General features: G+C 46.1%; 1 protein-coding gene across 1 annotated transcript; it reads right to left on the bottom strand.

Annotated features, from left to right (window-relative positions):
* Positions 1 to 5192: 5192 nt before the first annotated feature.
* Positions 5193 to 15995, bottom strand: TTC34 (tetratricopeptide repeat domain 34). The gene is given in 7 exon segments (XM_031043908.2): positions 5193 to 5711; positions 7638 to 7852; positions 8107 to 8374; positions 9218 to 9384; positions 11437 to 11629; positions 13587 to 13810; positions 14390 to 15995. Coding segments are annotated over 7 exon segments (3192 nt in total).
* Between the last annotated feature and the right edge of the window lie 3792 nt (positions 15996 to 19787).

The raw sequence follows: 19787 nt of genomic DNA, 5'->3' as shown, positions 1-19787 counted from the left end.
AAAGGGTGCTATTGACAACAGGATGTCAAAGAGAACCAGTGCAGGAGTAAGCTGCCATTTCTACAAAGCAAAGCAATCCTATGCAGCTTCAGTGCAAAGGTGGGTGAGTGCATAATTTGTGTTTATACTCCTTGTGGAAAAGGCAGAAAATCGAAGGTTGGGTGTGGATACAAACCCTCTCCAGCTTTGGGGGTGTTCTGATTCAGTGACTGCGGTTGTGGCCATTTTCCCCCTCTTTCAGTCAAAGACAAGAATTGTAGTTGATGTGTAAGGCACTGTAACAGCACAGCTGGTTTGTATTGTCTAAAGGTCTGTCCTGGATACTTCAGAGCAGTACTTTGCTGTCCAGGACAGACCCTTTCACCCTTTCAGCTGGTCTTCTACAGCTGTCCGCTGCCTGTTAAGTCAGATATTTAGCTGGATTATATCTGTGTGGAGTGATGAGCTTTGAGATAATGGCTGCTTTGTTCTTGGGATGGACAAAGGGAGGAAATTCCAAAGAGAAGGGGAAAGGATCAAAAAAAGATGGAGCAGAAAGGAGAAGGGTTTATTTGCACATACAGACCGTAAAGCATTGGAGAGCATTGGCAGTGTCCTCAGTGAGGTGGGGGAATCTGCCTCCACCAAATTCCATAGAGGGGTTGAGCTACAGCCTCTAATTCAGTCTTCAGCTCCACCAAAGTCGAGGGCATTTGATTTTGGTATCAGTCCATTGCTTGTAAATGTAGCTTCATGCAAGTCCCTTAAGGCTTCAGAGTTTGAAAACTGGATGGATTGGAACCCTATGGAATATGAGTTCAGCTCCAATTAAATTTGAGTAGGGAGGGGAAGAGATGTTGCGTGGAAGATGTTAGTGACTCTCACGCTTTGTTGTGCTGGAACTGGAATGTTCCTCCCAGACTGGCATGTTGCCCTGGGAGGGTGGGAAGCACCAAACTGCAGCCTGTACCTTTTACATTCCCCACCCAGCCCACTCCCCATTCATGAGATGTTTGATCCCTGAGCTCACTCCTGAATGGGGTCCAGGTAGCTCCTTAGTGCTTCAGCTGCTCATCCTGGAGCACTGGATCACAGACTCTCCTCCCATATGTTTCCTATTAATCCTAGTCTTGCCTTCAGAGAAGCTTGCTATGGGGATGGAGAGGAGTGGGTTCACAGAGAGGGATGCTGCTGCTCTTTTCCATTGCTCCTCTTTTCATTCTTCAGAAAGCAGGATTCTTTCTGCCTATATTTGGCTGCATTTGCAGTGTGCTGCCAAGGGGTGGAGGATCTCTGCTCACCCACTGCATTTCAGTAATGCTGGCTCTGGGAAAAGGCTCTCATGGGCTCCTGGTACTTTACAGATCCCAGGAATTTCATGTATCCTTTAGAAGGAAAACTACTGAGGTGTCTCAGCATTATGCTACAGGTCACCTTGCCCACAGTGTGAAGTAACCAGGATTTTCTGCTATCCATAGCAGAAGCAGAGCTGGTCTCCCTCAGTCAATGGCTGGCACAACTCTCAGTACCGAGCCAGGCTGTCCCCCAGCAACCAAGGACTCTTAGGGCCCTCAGTCATTCCTTACAACTGATTACACCTCCTTATTCTTCTAGAGATGAAAAACCAGAAGCCTAAGTTCTTGGCCTCTTAGCACAACCCCCCAAATCCAGTTCTATGTTAGTGTGGAAAACCACTTTTTCCCAGTTTCGATTTTATACAGTTTCAAATTCTCTTGAATGCTCTTCTTGTTCCTGTGCTGACAGCCTCCTGCTCCCAGTGCTGGGCCAGTCCTGCAGTGGTTGCGTGACACAGGATTTAAAATGGTAGCTGCTTCTTGGTGTCTTGGTCTTGAAAGTGGAACTAAGCCTATTTAGCAATGACAAGGTGTGCTGTAACAGAGGCCAAGTCTTGTAACAAACCAGGCCCTCCAGGTGTAGCATCTGAGCACCACTGACCGGGAAGTATTACATGTTAAAACAGACAACTGCTGACCTTTGAGCAAGGATCCTGGCCTCCTCTCTGCTTGCTCATTTAGTACCTCTTGTCTTTATGCTTCTGCTTCCCACATGTAAACCAGGAGGAGTCAATAATCGCTTGCTGCAGAATGAGACAGAAGAAATTCAAACTATGTGTGTAAACTTTACAGCCTTTAGGATGTTCATTAAATCACTCACAGGAGGACTCTCAATAAAACTCTGCTGACAGAAGAGCCAGGTGAGGTGGCTCCTTGCTATGTGTGTAAAAATACAGCTATGTCCTGCGTGTTCCTACACCCTGGACTTTGGTTACTCCTTTAGACATACACTTCTCCTGGGGCTCCTCCCTGATTCTGAGCAATGACCTCAGCCATTCTTAGGGCAGCTGAACACCGTCAGTATCTTCATCACCACCAGAGAGATTTCTTTGATGATGCTCCTGGCAGGGATGCAATTTTGGCAAGAGAACAGAGCTTCACATGTGTCAGCCTCCACACGCAGCCGCTTAGTGCAGGCTTCTAGATTCCTTTCACCAGGTGCTTTGGCTGCTCTAAGCTCAGAGCATCTGTGTTTGCAGGAAAGAAACACAATTCTTCATGCTCTTGCTTGACTGTGGTGCTGGTTTTAATTTGACTGCCAGAAAAGAGCTGAGGTGTAGGCACCTATCTGTTGTGTTGGACTCTGTTACCAACATTTCAGCTAGCCCCGCACTTGAGACAGAAGTGTTACAGAAATGTCAGACACAGATCAAGCTGTACTCAGTGGAAAAAGAGTAACTGACTTCAGTAGGAGCTGGACTGGGACCTAAAACAGTGAGTGCAGTGGTGCTGCAATGTCTTTCATCTCCAAGCTGCTGGGTGAAATCCAGACTACACTGGTAATGGTTGGGAAGCTGCCAGCCGCTAATGATGTGGAACAAGTTGGTGAGTCCTTGCTCCAGTTTGTAGGAAGCCACCAGACAAAACAAGTCCCAGGAATAGCCAGCTCAACCCCTTCCTGGTTGGGTTCGTGCTGTACTGGCAAGTACAACATGTTAGACAACAGAGAGTTAGCATTGCGACAGTGGCACCAACATTGCTCTCACTCCTCCATTTCCCACCTAAAAGTCCACTTGAATCCAAAATCCTCGGTGCCCACTCTCAGCTGCCCAGCAGCAGAGTGAGTAGAGCACGAACGTTTGGCCTCTGCTCCCACAGCCGAAGAGCCAGGAGGGAATGCTGGTGCTGGGCCTCTTCTGCAGACAGTTACCATTGCAACGGTGCCACCCACATTGCTGTCACTCCTCTCTTTCCCACTTAAAATTCCGTACTAATCCAAAATCTGCAGTGCCCTCTCTCGGCTGCCCAGCAGCAGAGGAGAGCACGAACGTTTGGGCTCTCCCCCCACAGTCGAAGAGCCAGGGGGGAATACTGATGCTGCGTCTCTTCTGCAGATAACTGGCATTGCAACGGTGCCACCCGCATTGCTGTCACTCCTCGCTTTCCCACATGAAAGTCCACTTGAATCCAAAGCCTGCAGTGCCCTCTCTCGGCTGCCCAGCAGCAGAGTGAGTAGAGCAGGAACGTTGCTCCCACAATGTTTAAGAGGTAACCGGTAAATGCCCTTTGTGACATGCTTTAACTTTTGGTCAGACCTAAAGAGGTCAGGCAGCTGGAAACTATGCAGTAGCATCTTGATGCCAGGTAGGAGCAAAAAGAAAGACGTTAGGAGCATCTGTGTCACTAGGATTAAATCAGAATAACTTTCCTTGAATTTAAGAGGAAAAGAAGCCCAGCCTTACGTGTGCTCTTAGGGAAGAAAAAACAAAAGTGCATGCAGAGAAGCAAAAAAGATGCAAGGGTGGAGATGGTATCAGTGCCTATTGGGTTGACTGCATGGCTGCTGGATGGTTTCCCCGTGGGATGTTGCCTTTCAGAAAACAGTGCAACAAAAAAGAAAATGTTACCTTTCCCTTTCATCCCAATCAAAGCAGGAGAGCAGGTCTCAGCATTGCTTTAATCTTTGTTTTCAACAGTAGTTTCTATTTTTCTCAATGGTTGTATTATCACACTCCATAAACATTGGGAGAATTCGGTTGGAGCAGTCAAAACACGAGTATGTTGCTTTGGGCCCACCTTGTTTCCTTTTTGCACAGCACAGGCTCATTGCTTCCAGCTGAAGCTGTGTGCTCCCTTTGCAGAGGTGAAACCCTGTGTCTTTGTCAGCACCATCTCTGAGCTCCCTGAGTCTCTCTGTCCTTACGGGTGGTGAAGCTGTGGCAGGCAGAACCCTTCAGAGCAGCTGAGATGCTGGTTCCCGTGCTGTGCAGCATGGATGGTGAAGGATGAGTGCTGAACCACTGCAGAAACCACATTACCATCTTGGCTGCTGCCTCCAGCCCTAACCTCCTCCTTGTACATTGATCACTTCTCAATTAGCCCAGGCTCCAGTGCTGTCCTTTCTGCATGACTATCCAGGATGGGGCAGATGATATTGAATAGGCACCCCTGGTGAGAGACCAGAATAACAGACACAGGGATCTGGTAGCCCTGGTTGAAGTCTGTAGTGTAGCTGTTTGTGTATCCCATATACCAGTACATTAGTCACTAGACTGGATATTTAATCTCTGAGTCTCATCCTTCATATTACCTATATTTCCTGGAACAGAAAAACAGCTTACTTGGCATTTGTAATGCTCCACTCCCCTGTATTGGTGCTGATCATTGCACATCCACTGGATGATGACAAAGGCAGTTCCATTCAGGAGCAGGTCAGCTGAGTGCTGTAAAACATATGGTCCTTCACAATTACATTATAAAAGTTAGTTTTGACAGATCTTTATGACTGGCCCATGAAAATGGGGGTACTTATTAGACCAGTATGTGTAAAATGAATCAAATAGCAAGGAAATACATGGTGATTCTTCATAAGCTGCAAGCTCTTCATTTTCCTTCACTATGGTTGGAACTCATGTGTTAGAATTAGATCACCTTATTCAGACAAAACACTTTCCTCCCAGAGGGGAGCTTACACACACCCACAGCAATTTTAAAGGCTTCCTGAATACTACAATTTGCCTTTTTCTTAGCGCTCTCCTGGTCAGTTTAGTTTCACTGCCTGAAACTCTCACTTCTAATCTTGCTGTACCATGTTCAGTGGCATGTCCATTGCATGTTTAGCACAACCGTTTCATCTTCCCCTTGTTCTTGCAGCCTCACAAACTAGAAAGCAATCAGACACATTCCCAAACACACACATTAATGTAAGCTACAGCTTGATGCCTCTCGCTTAAGTCTTGTTTTCAGCTTTTTCAGTTCAGCATTTTTATCAATTTTAAGCCCATAGGCTGTGATTTCCCAGGCCTCCTCATAATGCTGCATTTCAAAGTGATATTGGGCAACCTTAAGAAATGCTTCGGTTAACATTTCACTGCCGGGGCTATTCATGATGCTGCATAATGCCACAGATTCATCCAGCTTCAGTGCCTCAATATACTGCTTAACTGCTGCTTCCTCCTCAGCCACTGAGAACAGGAGGTGTCCTTTGGAGCAGTGGTCCTCAGTGCGTGTTTGCAGACTGCTCCGGCCGTGCTGCTGGATCACCTTCTCCAGGTCTTGTAAAGCTTTGTCGTATCTCTTCAGGTGCATAAGGCAAGCAGCCCTCTGTCGAAGATACCTTGGGCTATCTTTGCTTGCCAAAGCAGCAAGCGTATAATAACCAAGAGCTTTCTCATAGCTATGTTCTTTAATCAGCACATTTCCTTGCTGGGCTGCTACCTGTGGACAGAAAGTAACTTAATATTAGTTATTAAAAGTGAAACCCCTGAAATATGTAGTCTGGACTGAGCACAGGTAGACACAGAGACTAAGAAATTGTGGCTACTTTCTCAACTGTTGAGGTTGCCCCTAGTTGGAGAACATGTAATTGGCATATATCTTCACATGCAGATAAATCTTGGATTTATGGGCACCTTCTTTTCTCTCAGGCATTTCTGAACCACTCTTTGTACAGGTTTTGCTAAAAGTTTATAGTGTTCTCTTCATGAAACCACATTTCTGCCATGTTCTGCTCCAAAGATGACTAGATGGAAACTGCATCCCCACGTACTGCCCCCAGACATTTGCATGTGCTGATTATGAAGGCTGGTCTCTACTGAAGCTTCCCCAAGCTATAGGAAAAAAAGCCAACTGATGGCTTTGCTAATCGTGACTCTCAAGTGTAAGTCTGCCCTTATCTGAAGGGGAAAACAACAAAATAGAGAAGGCAGAAAAAGCCACAAAACCTCAGGTTCACAAAGATCAAAGAAAACTCCATTAGAATCATAGAATAGTTAAGGTTGGAAAGGAAAGTTCCAACCCCCCTGCCATGGGCAGGGACACCTCACACTAAACCATATCACCCAAGGCTTCATCCAACCTGGCTTTGAACACTGCCAGGGATGGAGCATTCACAACCACCCTAACAGTAAAGAATTTCTTCCTTATATCCAATCTAAACCTCTGCTGTTTAAGTTTCAACCCGTTACCCCTTGTCCTATCACTACAGTCCCTAATGAACAGTCCCTCACCAGCAGCCCTGTAGCCCCCTTCAGATACTGGAAGGCTGCTATGAGGTCTGCAAATTGGCTCTGAAATCTTAAAACTCTTCCCCGTCAGACTGATTTTTTTACATTATCAGAAGGGAAGGGCTCTTTTCTCTGTGATGGGGTTTATCTAGGGACCAGCAAATTAATACTTGTTTGCTTATATCCTCCTGCTGTTTTGCTAAGAAACTCACAAAGCACTCCTCTCAAGATACATTAAGTATAGCAGCATGTTGTTTGTTTTATAACCTGGGAGAAAGCACAACAATATAGCTTCTCACCAGGGTGCACACAATCTACAAACTGAGTAAAAGAAAGCAAACTGATTCTCAGAACACCGAGCTTCTGAGTAATCAGAATTGCAGATGCTTGAGTGAATGTTAAAACTCCTCACCATCAATCTGACCTTGTCCTGTTGTATTACTGGAGATGTTTTCTCAGAGTTGGATGTACTTTGGGGAAGAAAGTTGAAGAAAATACTGAAAAATCCGTACTTTGTGGGCTAGAACAATGTGCCATTTTTGTGTCACAATATTTCAGCTGAGAAAACCAATGCCAGTCTCAAAGGCTCATCGTTTTATACAAATACATTCACATTTCTAAATGTTACACAAAAGAGCAAAAAGAATCGAAGCATTTAAGGAGACTGAATCAGAACCTTGCGTTTAATTTCAGCAAGAAAATGACCAAAGATAAATACCCCTTCCCCAGAAGGCAGCTATGAGCACTGTGTAACTCGTACAGAGAACAGCTGAGCAAGGATCTTGTTAAATCTCTAGCTGCTGCCCCTCACATCCCCTGCATTTTAGCACTGGGATTAAACAGGTCTAATGCTAGGGGGACCAAGGAGAAATTCCCCCAAGTGGCAAGAAGTGGTAATGATGAATTATTAGAGACTGAAGCAAGGTCACTGCACTGAAAGAAGTCTGGATTCAACTCCCTCATCTGGCTGGAGTGAAGGCTGGAGGAAGAAGCCAATTTGTTCCTCGTGCTTCTGATAAATGTCTTCCCACACACTCTATTCAAGACAAGGCAGGGAAAATCCTTGCAGCCTTGCAGGATTGCTTCTCATTTCTTTCCCCACTGAATGCACCCATGTGGCATCAAAACCAGATTGTACCTGAGCAAGATGCTGCCGTTGCTTAGTGTCTGTGAAGTTCAGGAGAAACCCCAGCTCCCTTTCATCTCTCTTAGCCAGGACACCGAGTGAGTGAGCTGCTGCTGTCACATTCCTCCTCTTCAGCTGCAGCACTGCCAGCCTTGCACTAGCAAAGTCATCAGCAAGAGAGCAGCCAAATGCTTCCTGGAGGTGTTTGAGGGCCTCTTCATACCTTCCTGGGGGTTAACATCAGTACAAGCTATATAACCCATTCCATGTGGAGAGAGAGGCATCAAGAAAACTTAACTAAAGCAGGATTTAAGTAGCCTGTCCACTGTCACATCCAAGGGTATTAATTACTTCATACCCTTTCCCAAAACATTTGCAAACTTCTCTTGACAAGTACTCTACAGCAGTACTCTTGCCATTTAACACCAGCTTTCTTTCATTCCCTTACTCTGAGCAGCAGTGTGAAAGAATTGGAACTCACCATTTGCAATTAAAACATCTGTGTAGAAGATGTGGTATGGTGCATCCCTGTCAATTTTAATGAGTGTCTTTGCAAGCATGAGAAGATCCCTGAGGGTTTCTTCTTTTGAAAGGTCTTTAGTAGCAACAAGCTCAGTTAACACAGCCCTGCCATGCTGAAGGAGCCACTGAGTGATCAAACCTTGGGCTTCATGCTTTAGAGCCAGGATTGCTGGGATCACAGCTCCTGCCTCCACCTTCAATGCTGAGATCAAATCTTGCACTGCTTCCTGTGTGAAAACAAGGCCAAAAATTGAAATGGCACAATAACTATGAATTGGTAATTTTTTCTTTTATGTGTTTTCAGTTCTCTGTTGTCCCACAGGTCATCTGCACAACTTTGGAAACTCATTGCTCTTCTCTGTCCTTGTGATGCATTGTTTTCATTTGCAAAGCTGATATAAGGACAGGTTCAAATGACTATTTGCAGTGTTTTGAACTCAGATTATCATTGAAAAAACATCTTAGAGCAACAAGGAGGAGATGTTGTGGATGAGTAAGTGCAGGATTTGGGCCAGCCAGGATAAGCCAGTACAAATCCACACAATCAGCGGTGTGCTATACAGGTAAAGTGTAAGGCTATTGATCATATTAGAAGCAGATAAACCATGCAGACATCTGACATGATTTCCAGGCAATGATATACTGCAATCTCCAAAGTCCACTGTAAAACTAATTGTACACATAAGCTTTCATAGATGATGGAGAGGGACTCACTGAACCTTGAAACTGTTCTTTCTTTCTCCATTTGTTGTTGCTACATTTCATCTAATGCAACATCATGTTCTGAAAATGTGATATCAAATATAAGGGGGAGTTTGCTACATTGCAAATCAATGCATGGTAGTGCCAGTAAGATTAAGGTTTTGTTTTCCTCTCTCTAGATTGGGAAAGGAAATCAATAAGGTCAGGTGGACTACTGATACACCAGCCAAAGCAAGAGCCTTTCACTTCCCAAAGTCTCTGGTAAACTCATTTGATTTCAGTGAGTCCATGAAAAACCTGTGGTACCTTACACTAATACTGCTTAATACCATCAGAAATATCACCACCAAATCAATATATGATAATACCTTCTGCTGCTTCAGAGCAAGGTAAATGAATCCTCGTCCACTCAGAGCTTGCACATTCCTAGGATCCTCCTTTAGGATAGCATTGAAATCAAAAATGGCAGTTTTCTTCTGACCAAGGTGCCCATAGCATCGAGCCCTGATGAGAAGGCAATCTTCAGCATAACCCCCTGGAGAACAGAAATGCAGCCATGCTTACCTGGAGCATGTGACAACTATAAACCCCACTGAAGGGCCTCAAAGTGGCCAAGTGCAAATGATGTGGTAGACCTTCATGTTGTGTTGTGGTCACTGCAGGAGTGAAAAGTATATGCTTTATTCAGAGCTGTGGTGGAATAAGAGATGTGTGCTGGGTGGAGGCAAATGTGCTCTGGTAAGGAACTGCAGTCCACAGATGTGACAGGAAGAAGCATAAGGAGGGTGCTGGACAGGATATCCGAGGATATCCAGATGAAGCTGTAGGAAAATGCCACTTTGCTCAATGAAGTATATGAGAGTACTTAAGTGATAGCTTCCTTTGTTTCTGTTGCCAGTGGAATTGCTAATGCATACTCTAACTGTAACTGTCCTGCTGTGACTCAACTCTGACTTTCCAGACAGGAACTATACTGTGCCAGGCATGCCAAAAACACAGACCCCACTTCGAAGAGTCTTCAGGCTAGTTAAACATGCCAAAAGAACATTGTAATAAAAAGCTGAATGAGTGAAAAAGGTAACAGAATGAAAATCATAAAATCACATTGCTCAGCTAGCTAAAAGCTTCCTGGTTTCTAATAAAAACACATACATACGTCCATCAACACTCCCTCCTCAAATATCCATGACTGCTTTTCTGATTGCCTCTTGTACCAGCAAGAGCCGGTCTCCTCAGGCACAGCCAATGGAAGCAAAAGGAATGGTCTGCAGTTATTACACACTCAAACTTTCTATGCAGGCCAGTGTTCTTCTGCCTCCTCTGGCAGACCCAGGCTCAGCTAGCTAACAGTGCAGAGAATTCCTTGTTTGTCACTTGCCACCAAACTACTGCTGTGAATTTTTGAGGTCTGCAAACCTTTGTCCTTTGTAATTCTGTCATAAGGTCTTCCAGGTATTTCTTACAGGACCTCTAAAAGACAATGTTGTGATGCTGCTCTGGAAAGCAGCAAAAGGAAAATGAGGGAATGTTTTCGTATCTGCACATCTATCCCTCCAACACACCTTCCTCCAAGACATCATTAATGTGCAACAGCTGGAGACAACTTACCAATGGCATGACCATCCCCTCAGAACCTGAGCTGGATTACGATCTAACTAGTTAGAAAGAACCCTTGGGGATTTTGTTAGGAAGGAATAGGAAAAACATAAATGAGAGAAGAAAGCATCTGCTCCAGCAGGTGGGGAGTGGATAAGCTGGAATGCCTGGGCTGTGAAATGGAACCAGCTCAAAGCAATTAACAGTTTGGTTTTTTCATTTTCATAAACCAATCTCTCTTTCTTCTCAATGCTGTTGTCATAACATTTGCGTGGAGTGAGAGGCACATTTCCTTACGAACATGATTTTACTTGGAACATGCCAGGCACATTTCCATGTTAGCCTAATCTCGCTACTTAGCAAAAGCTAGGATAATGATGCATGATGTTGGAACAAGAAGGCAGGTTGGTTGCTGCAGTGACTGTTCATTCGCATGAAACAGGAGGCACCACGTACATTTCATTGGTAGGAGGGTGTTCAGGGGACAAAATTCTCTTCATTTATCGCCAGTTTGGCTTTGATCTCCTTAGGAAACAATTATACTGTATTTTCAAAGATGCTTTAATCTCCTTCTAGATCAAGTTTCATTTTCTGGGGAAACATTTCAGAGTTATAGTAGTGCACCCTAGCAGCTGGACACCAGGATCTTGACATTACTCAGTCATCTGTGTGCAGTCACTTACTGAAAAATCAAGCTCTATAGAAGGAATAATAATTCTGCAGTAATTTCTTGAGACTTCCCTATATTTTGAGCATGGATCTGTTGCTGTGATAAACAGCCTCCCTACATTAAGTACAGAAGAATCCCCCCACCAATCTGCTTTTCCTTGACCAACAGAAGAACACCATTGCACTGCTTATCCTAAAAGGGTCTTTTTTAAACCACAGTAAAGAAGGAAAGCATGGGACATAAAATAGCTCTGGGAAGACATGTAGTAAAGTGTACAGAAGACATACATTGTGTTCCCTATCAGTATGTTGATAATCCTACCTGAAGCAATGATGGCAAAGGAAAGGTAGGCAATGGCCTCTTTCAGGTCAGCATCCTCCTGTTTGTCCTTCAGGATGGTCAGTGCTCTGAAATGGCAGTGAGTTTGCATCAGCTTCCTGTCTTCATCTTTGAAAATGTCCATGATTGGCAGGAGGCAGGAGGTATCTCCTATTCTGATCACTTTCTTCAGCAGCTTAACAAAGGAAGAGAAAAAGGCAGAAGAGAATGATTGGCATGAAAGGAGAAATGAAGATATGCTAAAGCTGGAAATATTACTGTCTAGTGAGACAACTATGCTTTTACCCAGTGCTTCCCCACCTTTCACTGAGGCTTCAGCCAGCCAAGGACCATGGATCTCTTTTACTTAACTTCTCAGCTGGCCCCACTGCAAATGCATGGTGGAGAAAAGACTAATTCTTATCTTCTCCCACCACCACTGCAGCTGTGGAAATCATTGTGGGGAAATACAGAATGCTGTCTTGCTTATCTAGGGCAGAGTTAGCTCCTTTTATAAATACACCTGAACCACAGGATGCTTGCCCCAAAGAGAGACAGTTTCTGTGGAACAGAAGCATTCAGTGACCCCTTTTGGCTGTAAATTGAAACCAGTGAATTTAGGATTGTTATTGGGAATGTGGAAAAAGTGTGAAAAGAATCTTGCCTGACATATGGTATCTTTGTCTCCATTCACTAGAGTGAAAATCACCCAGCATTTTCTTCCTAGATTTACTACAGAGAGGAATCAAAAGGAGTTTCCTCCAGCAAAGCAGCTGTGCTTAGCAGGTTCTCAGTATCCAACTCTGAGGCAGGCCAAGAACAAAGTTATCTTGATGCACCAGACACATGCACTGAACTCATTACTTTTATCAACAGAGGCAAGTGTTTGGGTGCTGACAGGCAGGGGCACAAAAACATTGAAGACAAATTTTCGGTGACAGATGTTCCCAGCTAGAACTTGTAGCAGGAGCTGCAGGCAAGAATCCAGCTTCCAGGGGCAATGTATGGACTCTAATAAAGTCTTGTCATCCACTTACAGCCTTCCCAAGGGCAGCAAGTTGTATAGAACTCTTATTTTTCATAGGGAGTAGGGAGGTGGTGACAATAAAACCTTTCTCTTTGGGCCAGCAGAATGGATATGGAATTTTAAAAAATGCAACAGTTCCCTCTGATGGCAGAACCCAGTAACTGAGCTTTGCAATCCTCGGGCAGAGGCTGTTTCATGGTTTGAAGCACAAGTCATTAGCCACTAAAGAAAGAAAACTGCAGACTGATATTTGAGCTTCTGGTTCTGTGCCTTTCTCCTCCCCACCTCTACAACGTTCCATTAGGATAATCAGTCAGGGAGTAGTTCTGCCTTCTTTTCTCTAGGGGAAAATTACCAATCCCATAAATACTGTCACCAGGGGCAGGATGCTCAGTCATGCTCTGCCTAGTTAAAGTCTCTGATGAGAAGTGCCATTAAATAGCATATGATAAATGGGCTGTATTTAGCTAGGAGTCCTGTGTGGCCTGTGCTACAGACAGAAAGTTCTACATACATGGCCTGTATTGAGATCTTAAAGGTTCTGCTAGAGGTTGAACCTCACCTTCAAGTTTCACTGTGTCAAGAGCCCCTACTGTTGCTATTCATGAAGTTTGCTTCTAACAGCAAACTGCTCAGTTTTAAGATGGAAATGCATACGAACCACCAAGCATGATAATCATAGAATAGTTAGGGTTGGAAAGGACCTTAAGATCATCAAGTTCCAACCCCCGTGCCGTCTGGGTAAAAGCAGTATCAAGTCAGGTCAAACGCAGCTATTTCCTGTCCTTTTCAAAGACCTCTGCCCAGTCCACCAACACTCCTGAAAAATGATTGAAGCACATTTTGGGGTAGGTACAGGTTGTGTGTGATGGGGTGGGTTGCAACTCTACAGCATGTGATCAGGTGGCCTCACAGTGCAGTTTGTACCTGAAGCCTTATGGTTGTCACCTAACACTGAGGAGCAGGAGGCAAGCAGAGCATTGTGCTGGGAAACTGAAAGCCCTTGGAACACTCTGTGGCAAGACTACACCTCCCAAGTGATCCCTCTTAAGTTCTACCATGCATATAACGCTCTTCCCTGCTCACTCATCACTGTCTTGCTCTCTGCTAGTCAGGAGCTCCTTACCTGATTGCCATCATACATGAAACCTTTCTTCAATTGCAGAAGCGCAAGTCTAGCCAGGATGGGAGACCGCTGTGGATTTCTGGAGAGTGCTACCAATAGGAGCTTGTGAGCTTCTTCTGCACGGCCCATCTGGTACAGGGCATCAGCACAAAGGATCCGTGATGCTTCATCGGAAGTGTCCAGCTCCACCAAGAGAGAAGCCAGCTGGTGAACCCCAGGGGCATCTCTGGAGGAAAAAACAAAAGAGGAAAAAGAGAAAGTCCAGCTTCAGGGAAAAAACTCACTACTTTTAAAAACTCAGGCTGTAACGGATTTAGCTGGAATAGTTCGGTGTTCCCATCTCAGATCTCCCAGCCTTAAATAAGACATTCATATAGTTAGCATTGAAAAAAGCATTTGGATTGCCAGCACCAAATATGTGCACAGTAGCACCTCAGCTCTGTCTTGAAAGGACACTTTCTAAGGGCTTGGTACTTCATGACCCACCAAATCCTTCAGTTCAGAGCTGAGAGCAACCAACAAACTTGGTTTATTATGGGTTTAGCTATAACTCTGAAGGAGAAATCTGTCGTATTCCCACCAGAATTTTGCACTTTCCTAGCTAAGGCCAATTGGTGTATTGTGGATTAGCTTCCATTGAAGGACTGAGCTAATTTGGCTATGTGGATCCTATCACAATATTTTGCTGCAATAACCATACCCATGTCATTTTGTTTCAACCTGTTATGTTAATTAGGAACTTTAGAAGGGTCTGTATCCTATTCACAGTTAGCTGAAGCAAGTACTCTCTCTATGACCCAAGCTGCTCTCTTTCTGTTAAGGACCTACACAGTCCTTTTCCTTTTTCTGCCCACAGGCTGAACTACTTCCTGAGTACCTCTTCATCTGGAGCATCTTCTGTCCTTCCTCTTGGAGGACTTTCAGCAGCAGTCCTCTTTGGTTCCATGGCACATAGGACTTGATTGTGAAGATGGTTTCCTCCAGCTTTAACTGACAAGCTGTGATGTAATCCAGGGCTGTCAAGTAATTGCTGCCACCAGAAATCCGGGTAAGGCCACGCCCACATAAGGCTTTAATACAGCTGTTAGGATGTGGGGAATCGTGTTCAATGACCCTCTGAAAGTCCTGCAGGGCTTGCTGATGGTCCTGAGTGTGGAGGGAGCAGAATCCTCGCAATGCTAAGAGAGTATTGTAGTAAGTTTTCTGCTCTGCTGCCAGGAGGTGGTCACAGATATCCTGGGCAGTCCTGATGTGTCCATGCAGGAGATGGCAGTCTGCTAGCCGCACACTGAGTTCACGTTTGGAGCCTGGGGAGATCTGGAGGAGGAACTGGACTGTCTGGATGACAGGAGGGAGCAGTTCAGTACCATGACTGCCTCTGAGTTCAGTCCGACTACGCACAGCCTCCCTGTAGGCTGCAAACTTCACCTCCAGGACAGTTCTAGCCTGCTTTTCTATCCTCTCAGTGTCATGTGGTGAGAAAAGCTCTTCAAAGTGTTTCATTGCCTGGGCAGGTGCTGCTGCAAAGGCTTCTGCCAAATCCTGCACCATTTCTTGCATCCTTCCACCCAAGAAGAAATAAGCAGCAGCCCGTTCCAAGAGTAGACCCAAAGCTTTCTCATCTCTCAGATTATTATCAGATGAGAAGCCATTGAGGCCCTTGCTACAAACTGCCACACACTCCTCAAATTTGCTTTTCTTCAAGAGGTAAGCTGCCTGCACCCCGCACACCCAAATATCATCCGGTGCCAGTGCAGACATGAAGTCATAGCAGTTGTCCAGCCACTGGTCCACGGAACTGCTGTCTGGGCTTTCCTCCTGATATGTTAAGAGATAATTAGAGAAGGCCTGGATGACCTGTGGCAGGTGATCCCTTTGCCTGGTGGACACATATGCCACCGCCTCAGCCCGATGCATCGCAAAGGCTTGGATATAATCCACAATTCCCTTGGTGACTTGTGTCCCTGACAGTACCCACGCTAATGCCCTCAGCAGCAGCAGCTCCATTGAGTACTTTGGGTGTGCCTTGAGCAGGGTATTGCATTGACTCACCACGTCTTCTGAGCATCCTTGCCTGAGCAAGGTCTCTAGTTTGTATACTGAGGATACCACATTGTTGGGACTTAGGGTGGAGAGAAAGACGGCTGCAATTGTCATATTGAGGGAGACAACAGCCAAGTTCTTGCTCTGGATCTTGGGAATCTGGCTCTTGCCTTGGCACCACATCTCCAAAGTGGCTATCACTTTCTCCAAGAGGCCTTTGTCTAAGGAGTTCACTTTCTGTACTGCCATGGGAGCACTGCAGCTGAAGGCAGCCATGTAGAAAGCAGTGGCTATTGGTAACTCTTGCTGGGCAAGATGCTGGTCCCCTTCTTTGCAGAGCAGCACTGCAAGCTCCTGAGCTGACATGTCCTGTGCTTGTATTCTCACCAAGCAGCATCACACAGGCGGTGTGGCTGGGCCTGTAAGGCAAAACCAGCAGCATGAGGGGCTCTGGGGAAGGTTGGCTTTTGCTTTCTGACAGACATAAGCAGGCCTAGGTGCTGTGAAAACCCAGAGCTCTGTCATTGACAGGCTCACTGGGAAGCAAGGCCACAAGAAGGAACACCACAGAGGTTCAGCCCGCAGCTATGAAACAAGCATGCCCGGGCTCCCAGCGCCTCTGCCTGCCCCGGGCATGGGGCTGGGCTGTGCTCTCCCCGGCTGAGGTCAGGCTGGTGCTTGGTGATCAGTGGGGCGCTGGGCACGGAGGACACCGAAAACCGCCTCATGCTTTGACGCCATTTACCTTTCCCTTGGCCTTCAAGAGGCAGCACAGGGGCAGTGAGCGCGCCCCGCGGGAGGGCGGCGCTGGGACCCCGCTCCAACCCCAGCCCGCTCCAACCCCAGCCCGCTCCAACCCCAGCCCTTCATTGGCCGAGGGCCCCGCAGGGCCCAGGGAGCCCCGGGCGGGGCGCGGCCACGAGGGGCGAGGACCACAAATACCTGAGCGCGGGCGCTGCTGCCGGCGGGACGGGGCCGAGAGCGAGGCCGGAACCAGGCTCAGCGCGAGGCCCCAGCGTGGGCTGCTCCTGCCAGAACCTTCTGCGGCCACACGACGTGAGGCGGGGACGGAGGTGAAGCGACGAGAAGCGAGCTGAGCTGAAGTGAGCTGAGCCGAGCCGAGCTGAGCTGAGGCGAGATGAGGTGAACTGAGCCGAGCTGAGTTGAGGCGAGATGAGGTGAACCGACCCGAGGTGAGCTGAGCCGAGATGAGGTGAGCCGAGCTGAGGTGAGATGAGCTGAGCTGAGGTGAGCAGAGCTAGGCGAGGCGAGGTGAGGCAGCCGTGGACAGGACGGAGAGCGGGGCCGGGCTCCCTGTTGCTTGGAGACCGCAAACGCTGCCGAGCGGGCCGGGCAGGCGCCGCGGGCATGCCCAGCGCGGGGCACCGTGCCACCATGGCACCATGCCACCATGGCACCATGCCCCCTGCCTGCGGGCACCGGGCTGCCGAGCCCCTGTGCTCCGGGGCAGTGCTGCGGAGGGCCCGGCCCGGCCCCGCTGGGGGCTTCGCGGAGCGGGCGGGATGCGCTGCTGCCGCCTGACTGCTGTCTGCCTCCCCTGGGGGTTGCCGGCTGCGGCGGGGCGGGTGGGAACAGGAACCGGTACCTGGGGGGAGCGTGCCGAGCCCATGGCCCTCGCAGCGCTATTGAAGTGAGTTAGTTACAGGCCAGGAAACTGGGGGGAACTCTACGGTTTTAATCCTATTTTTCAAGAACAAAGTATTTTCTAGCAGTAAAGCAGTTATATTTTCCAGCTTGCATAGACTGATGATGTTCCTTTAAGCTGCGGCCATTTCCGAGCTTCACCTTTTATCCATGTTCTTTGATGCTCAAAAGAGAAGAAAACCCTCTATGATGAATAGAGTTTATTTGACATTTTATTAAGAGTTTGCCCATTACTTTGATTTGATTATTTTCACTTTAATTACCCTAATTAGCCATCAAGATATAATTTAGCATTGCTGTCACATTAGGCCACAGGTGATATTACCAAGAAAGACTTGAGGGCATAAAAAGAAACAGTTCTGAAATAGAAATCCCATTAAAAGGAGCTGTGCTGATCAAACCCGTGTGCCTCTTTGCCCCTCTGCTGAGGGTTCGAGCACAGCTTGTGGGAATAGAACCGAGATGGTGCCTTCAATGGGCTGCGGCCAGGCTGCAGAAATCATTACCCACGATTTGACTTCGCTGCATGACTGAGTGCTGTGGAAGTTGCTTCCAGCCACGTTTTGCCTTGTAGGTACAAAGAATGTGGAGGATGCCAATATCCTCCATCCATCATTTCTAGCACAAAGCGTCCTCCTTTAGTCCAGAGTCCAGTTTGCTCACTGCTGTGTGCGTATGGGCTAAGGGACATTGTTACAACCTATGTAGCTGGCCAGAAAGGTAGCAGTGACACAAAGATTATCTTTTTGATTTAGAATTATATAGTAGGTGGTATGCGTACAGCCAATTCTAAGTTGTGCATTAAACTTAAGCTTAGATTAATTTAGGTCCTTAACTTTGATCCTCAAAGGAATAAGAGAAACAGCATTTATAAGAGCTCAATGCTGATGGAAGAAGAGAACATTTCTGATGGGACTGTGGCCTTTCATACCTGAGGTGTCTGAACAGAGCCCGGTGTGAAAGCCCCTTAGCCTAAGTCACAGAAGCAGCAGTTTGACATAGAGGCTCCTGATGGTTTTCTCAAGCCAGCAGCAATTTGCTGTTTGTCCTGTGCCCTGTTTTTTAGGATCACAAAAACACGCAGGGGAGGAGATGACACAACAACTATGGAGATGTTTATCTAAACATTAAATATTAAGTATGTTGCACATTAAGTATTTACTATAGTAGCTCCTCATGATGTCTCTTATTACTGATAAATCTTTGAAGGGAGGTGGGTGGAGAAGGGGTAAATACAGCACAAGTAAAGCGCTTTGCAAAGAGGGAGATGTGCTGAGATGGGCTGAGAAATCTTGCACTTATTTCTTTGTTTTAAGGGCTGTCTGTGCCTGCAGTGCATGTAACAATGGCCTCACATCAGGGTTTTTAAGTGCTAGTGTAGTTAGGACATTTGGTACAGGAAGTTTGGCTAAAAATGAGAATAGAATGAACTTCCTTTGATAGAGAGGAGTGCAATGGGGTGAGGCATTAGTAACTTAAAAAGTTTAAAACCTTTGATTTATTTGGCTGACTTTCTTCACTCTGAGCAGTACCTGCCTTGGAGAGCAAGCAGCAACTTCTGCTCTCATTTAGGCTGGTGTAAGCATGCAGGCCAGGGAATGAAGATGGCTTGTATTAAATTATCTAGGCTGGGTGACTGAACATCCGCAGCATTGAAGTCAAGAAGCTCTGGTGATGTGCTAAGCCACAGGATGAAATTTCATCCCTAGGCATGTTTAGTTCCACACCCAAAGTCTGCCAGGAGGGTTAGACTGCTGTAACTGTTGTCAGACTGAGTTAGGGTATCCTTCTCTCATGAAGGAAAATTGCACCTTTGGCACTGTATCCCCATGACCACAGCTGCTGCTGTTCCTTTGGGTTACAACAGCAGATTTCAAATGGAGACCTCTAAGCTTTGTTATTGACAGCTCTACTTCCTAACATTGTTTGTTAGGAAAGTGTACATGGAACATTTCAGGGTATTCAAATTTTCAGTCAGCCTTTTATGTGCTGTTCTTTATAAGTATGATAGACTGCTGTTTGGTCAAACTTCTGCATGCCAGATAATCGCAGAAGTATAACACGTCCTAGAAAACTGTAAGATGATTAAATCAAAGCTGAAAGAAGGAAATCGATCTCTTTATGCACTGGACTATTTTTGTCAGTACTCGCCCTAATGAGAATGATAATGCAGATGATTGCAGAGCTCTTTTGTGGACAACAGGATTAAGATGCACTTGAGAAAGATTACAAAAAAAACTGTTGTCGCTCCATTAGAGAAAGAAATAATCCTTCTGTTTATATTCTTGAGATGAAACCAGTAACAGCAGAAAACACTGAGGTCACCGCACGCATCATTTGCTGGCTCAGTTATTGTCTGTGATTTAACTGTGGGATTCAGTAATGCAGTCACATAATTTAATCAGTTCTTTTTTCTGATATGCTATTTGCCATTTTTATTTATTTAGGATGTAAGCTCGTTCAGCACACCACTAGAGCTTCTTGACTTAACTG

This window comes from Melopsittacus undulatus, chromosome 12 (assembly GCF_012275295.1).
Source record: "Melopsittacus undulatus isolate bMelUnd1 chromosome 12, bMelUnd1.mat.Z, whole genome shotgun sequence".
Classification (NCBI taxonomy): Eukaryota; Metazoa; Chordata; class Aves; order Psittaciformes; family Psittaculidae; genus Melopsittacus; species Melopsittacus undulatus.
Note: the sequence above shows the minus strand (reverse complement) of the source record. Positions and strands in the feature narration are given on the sequence as shown.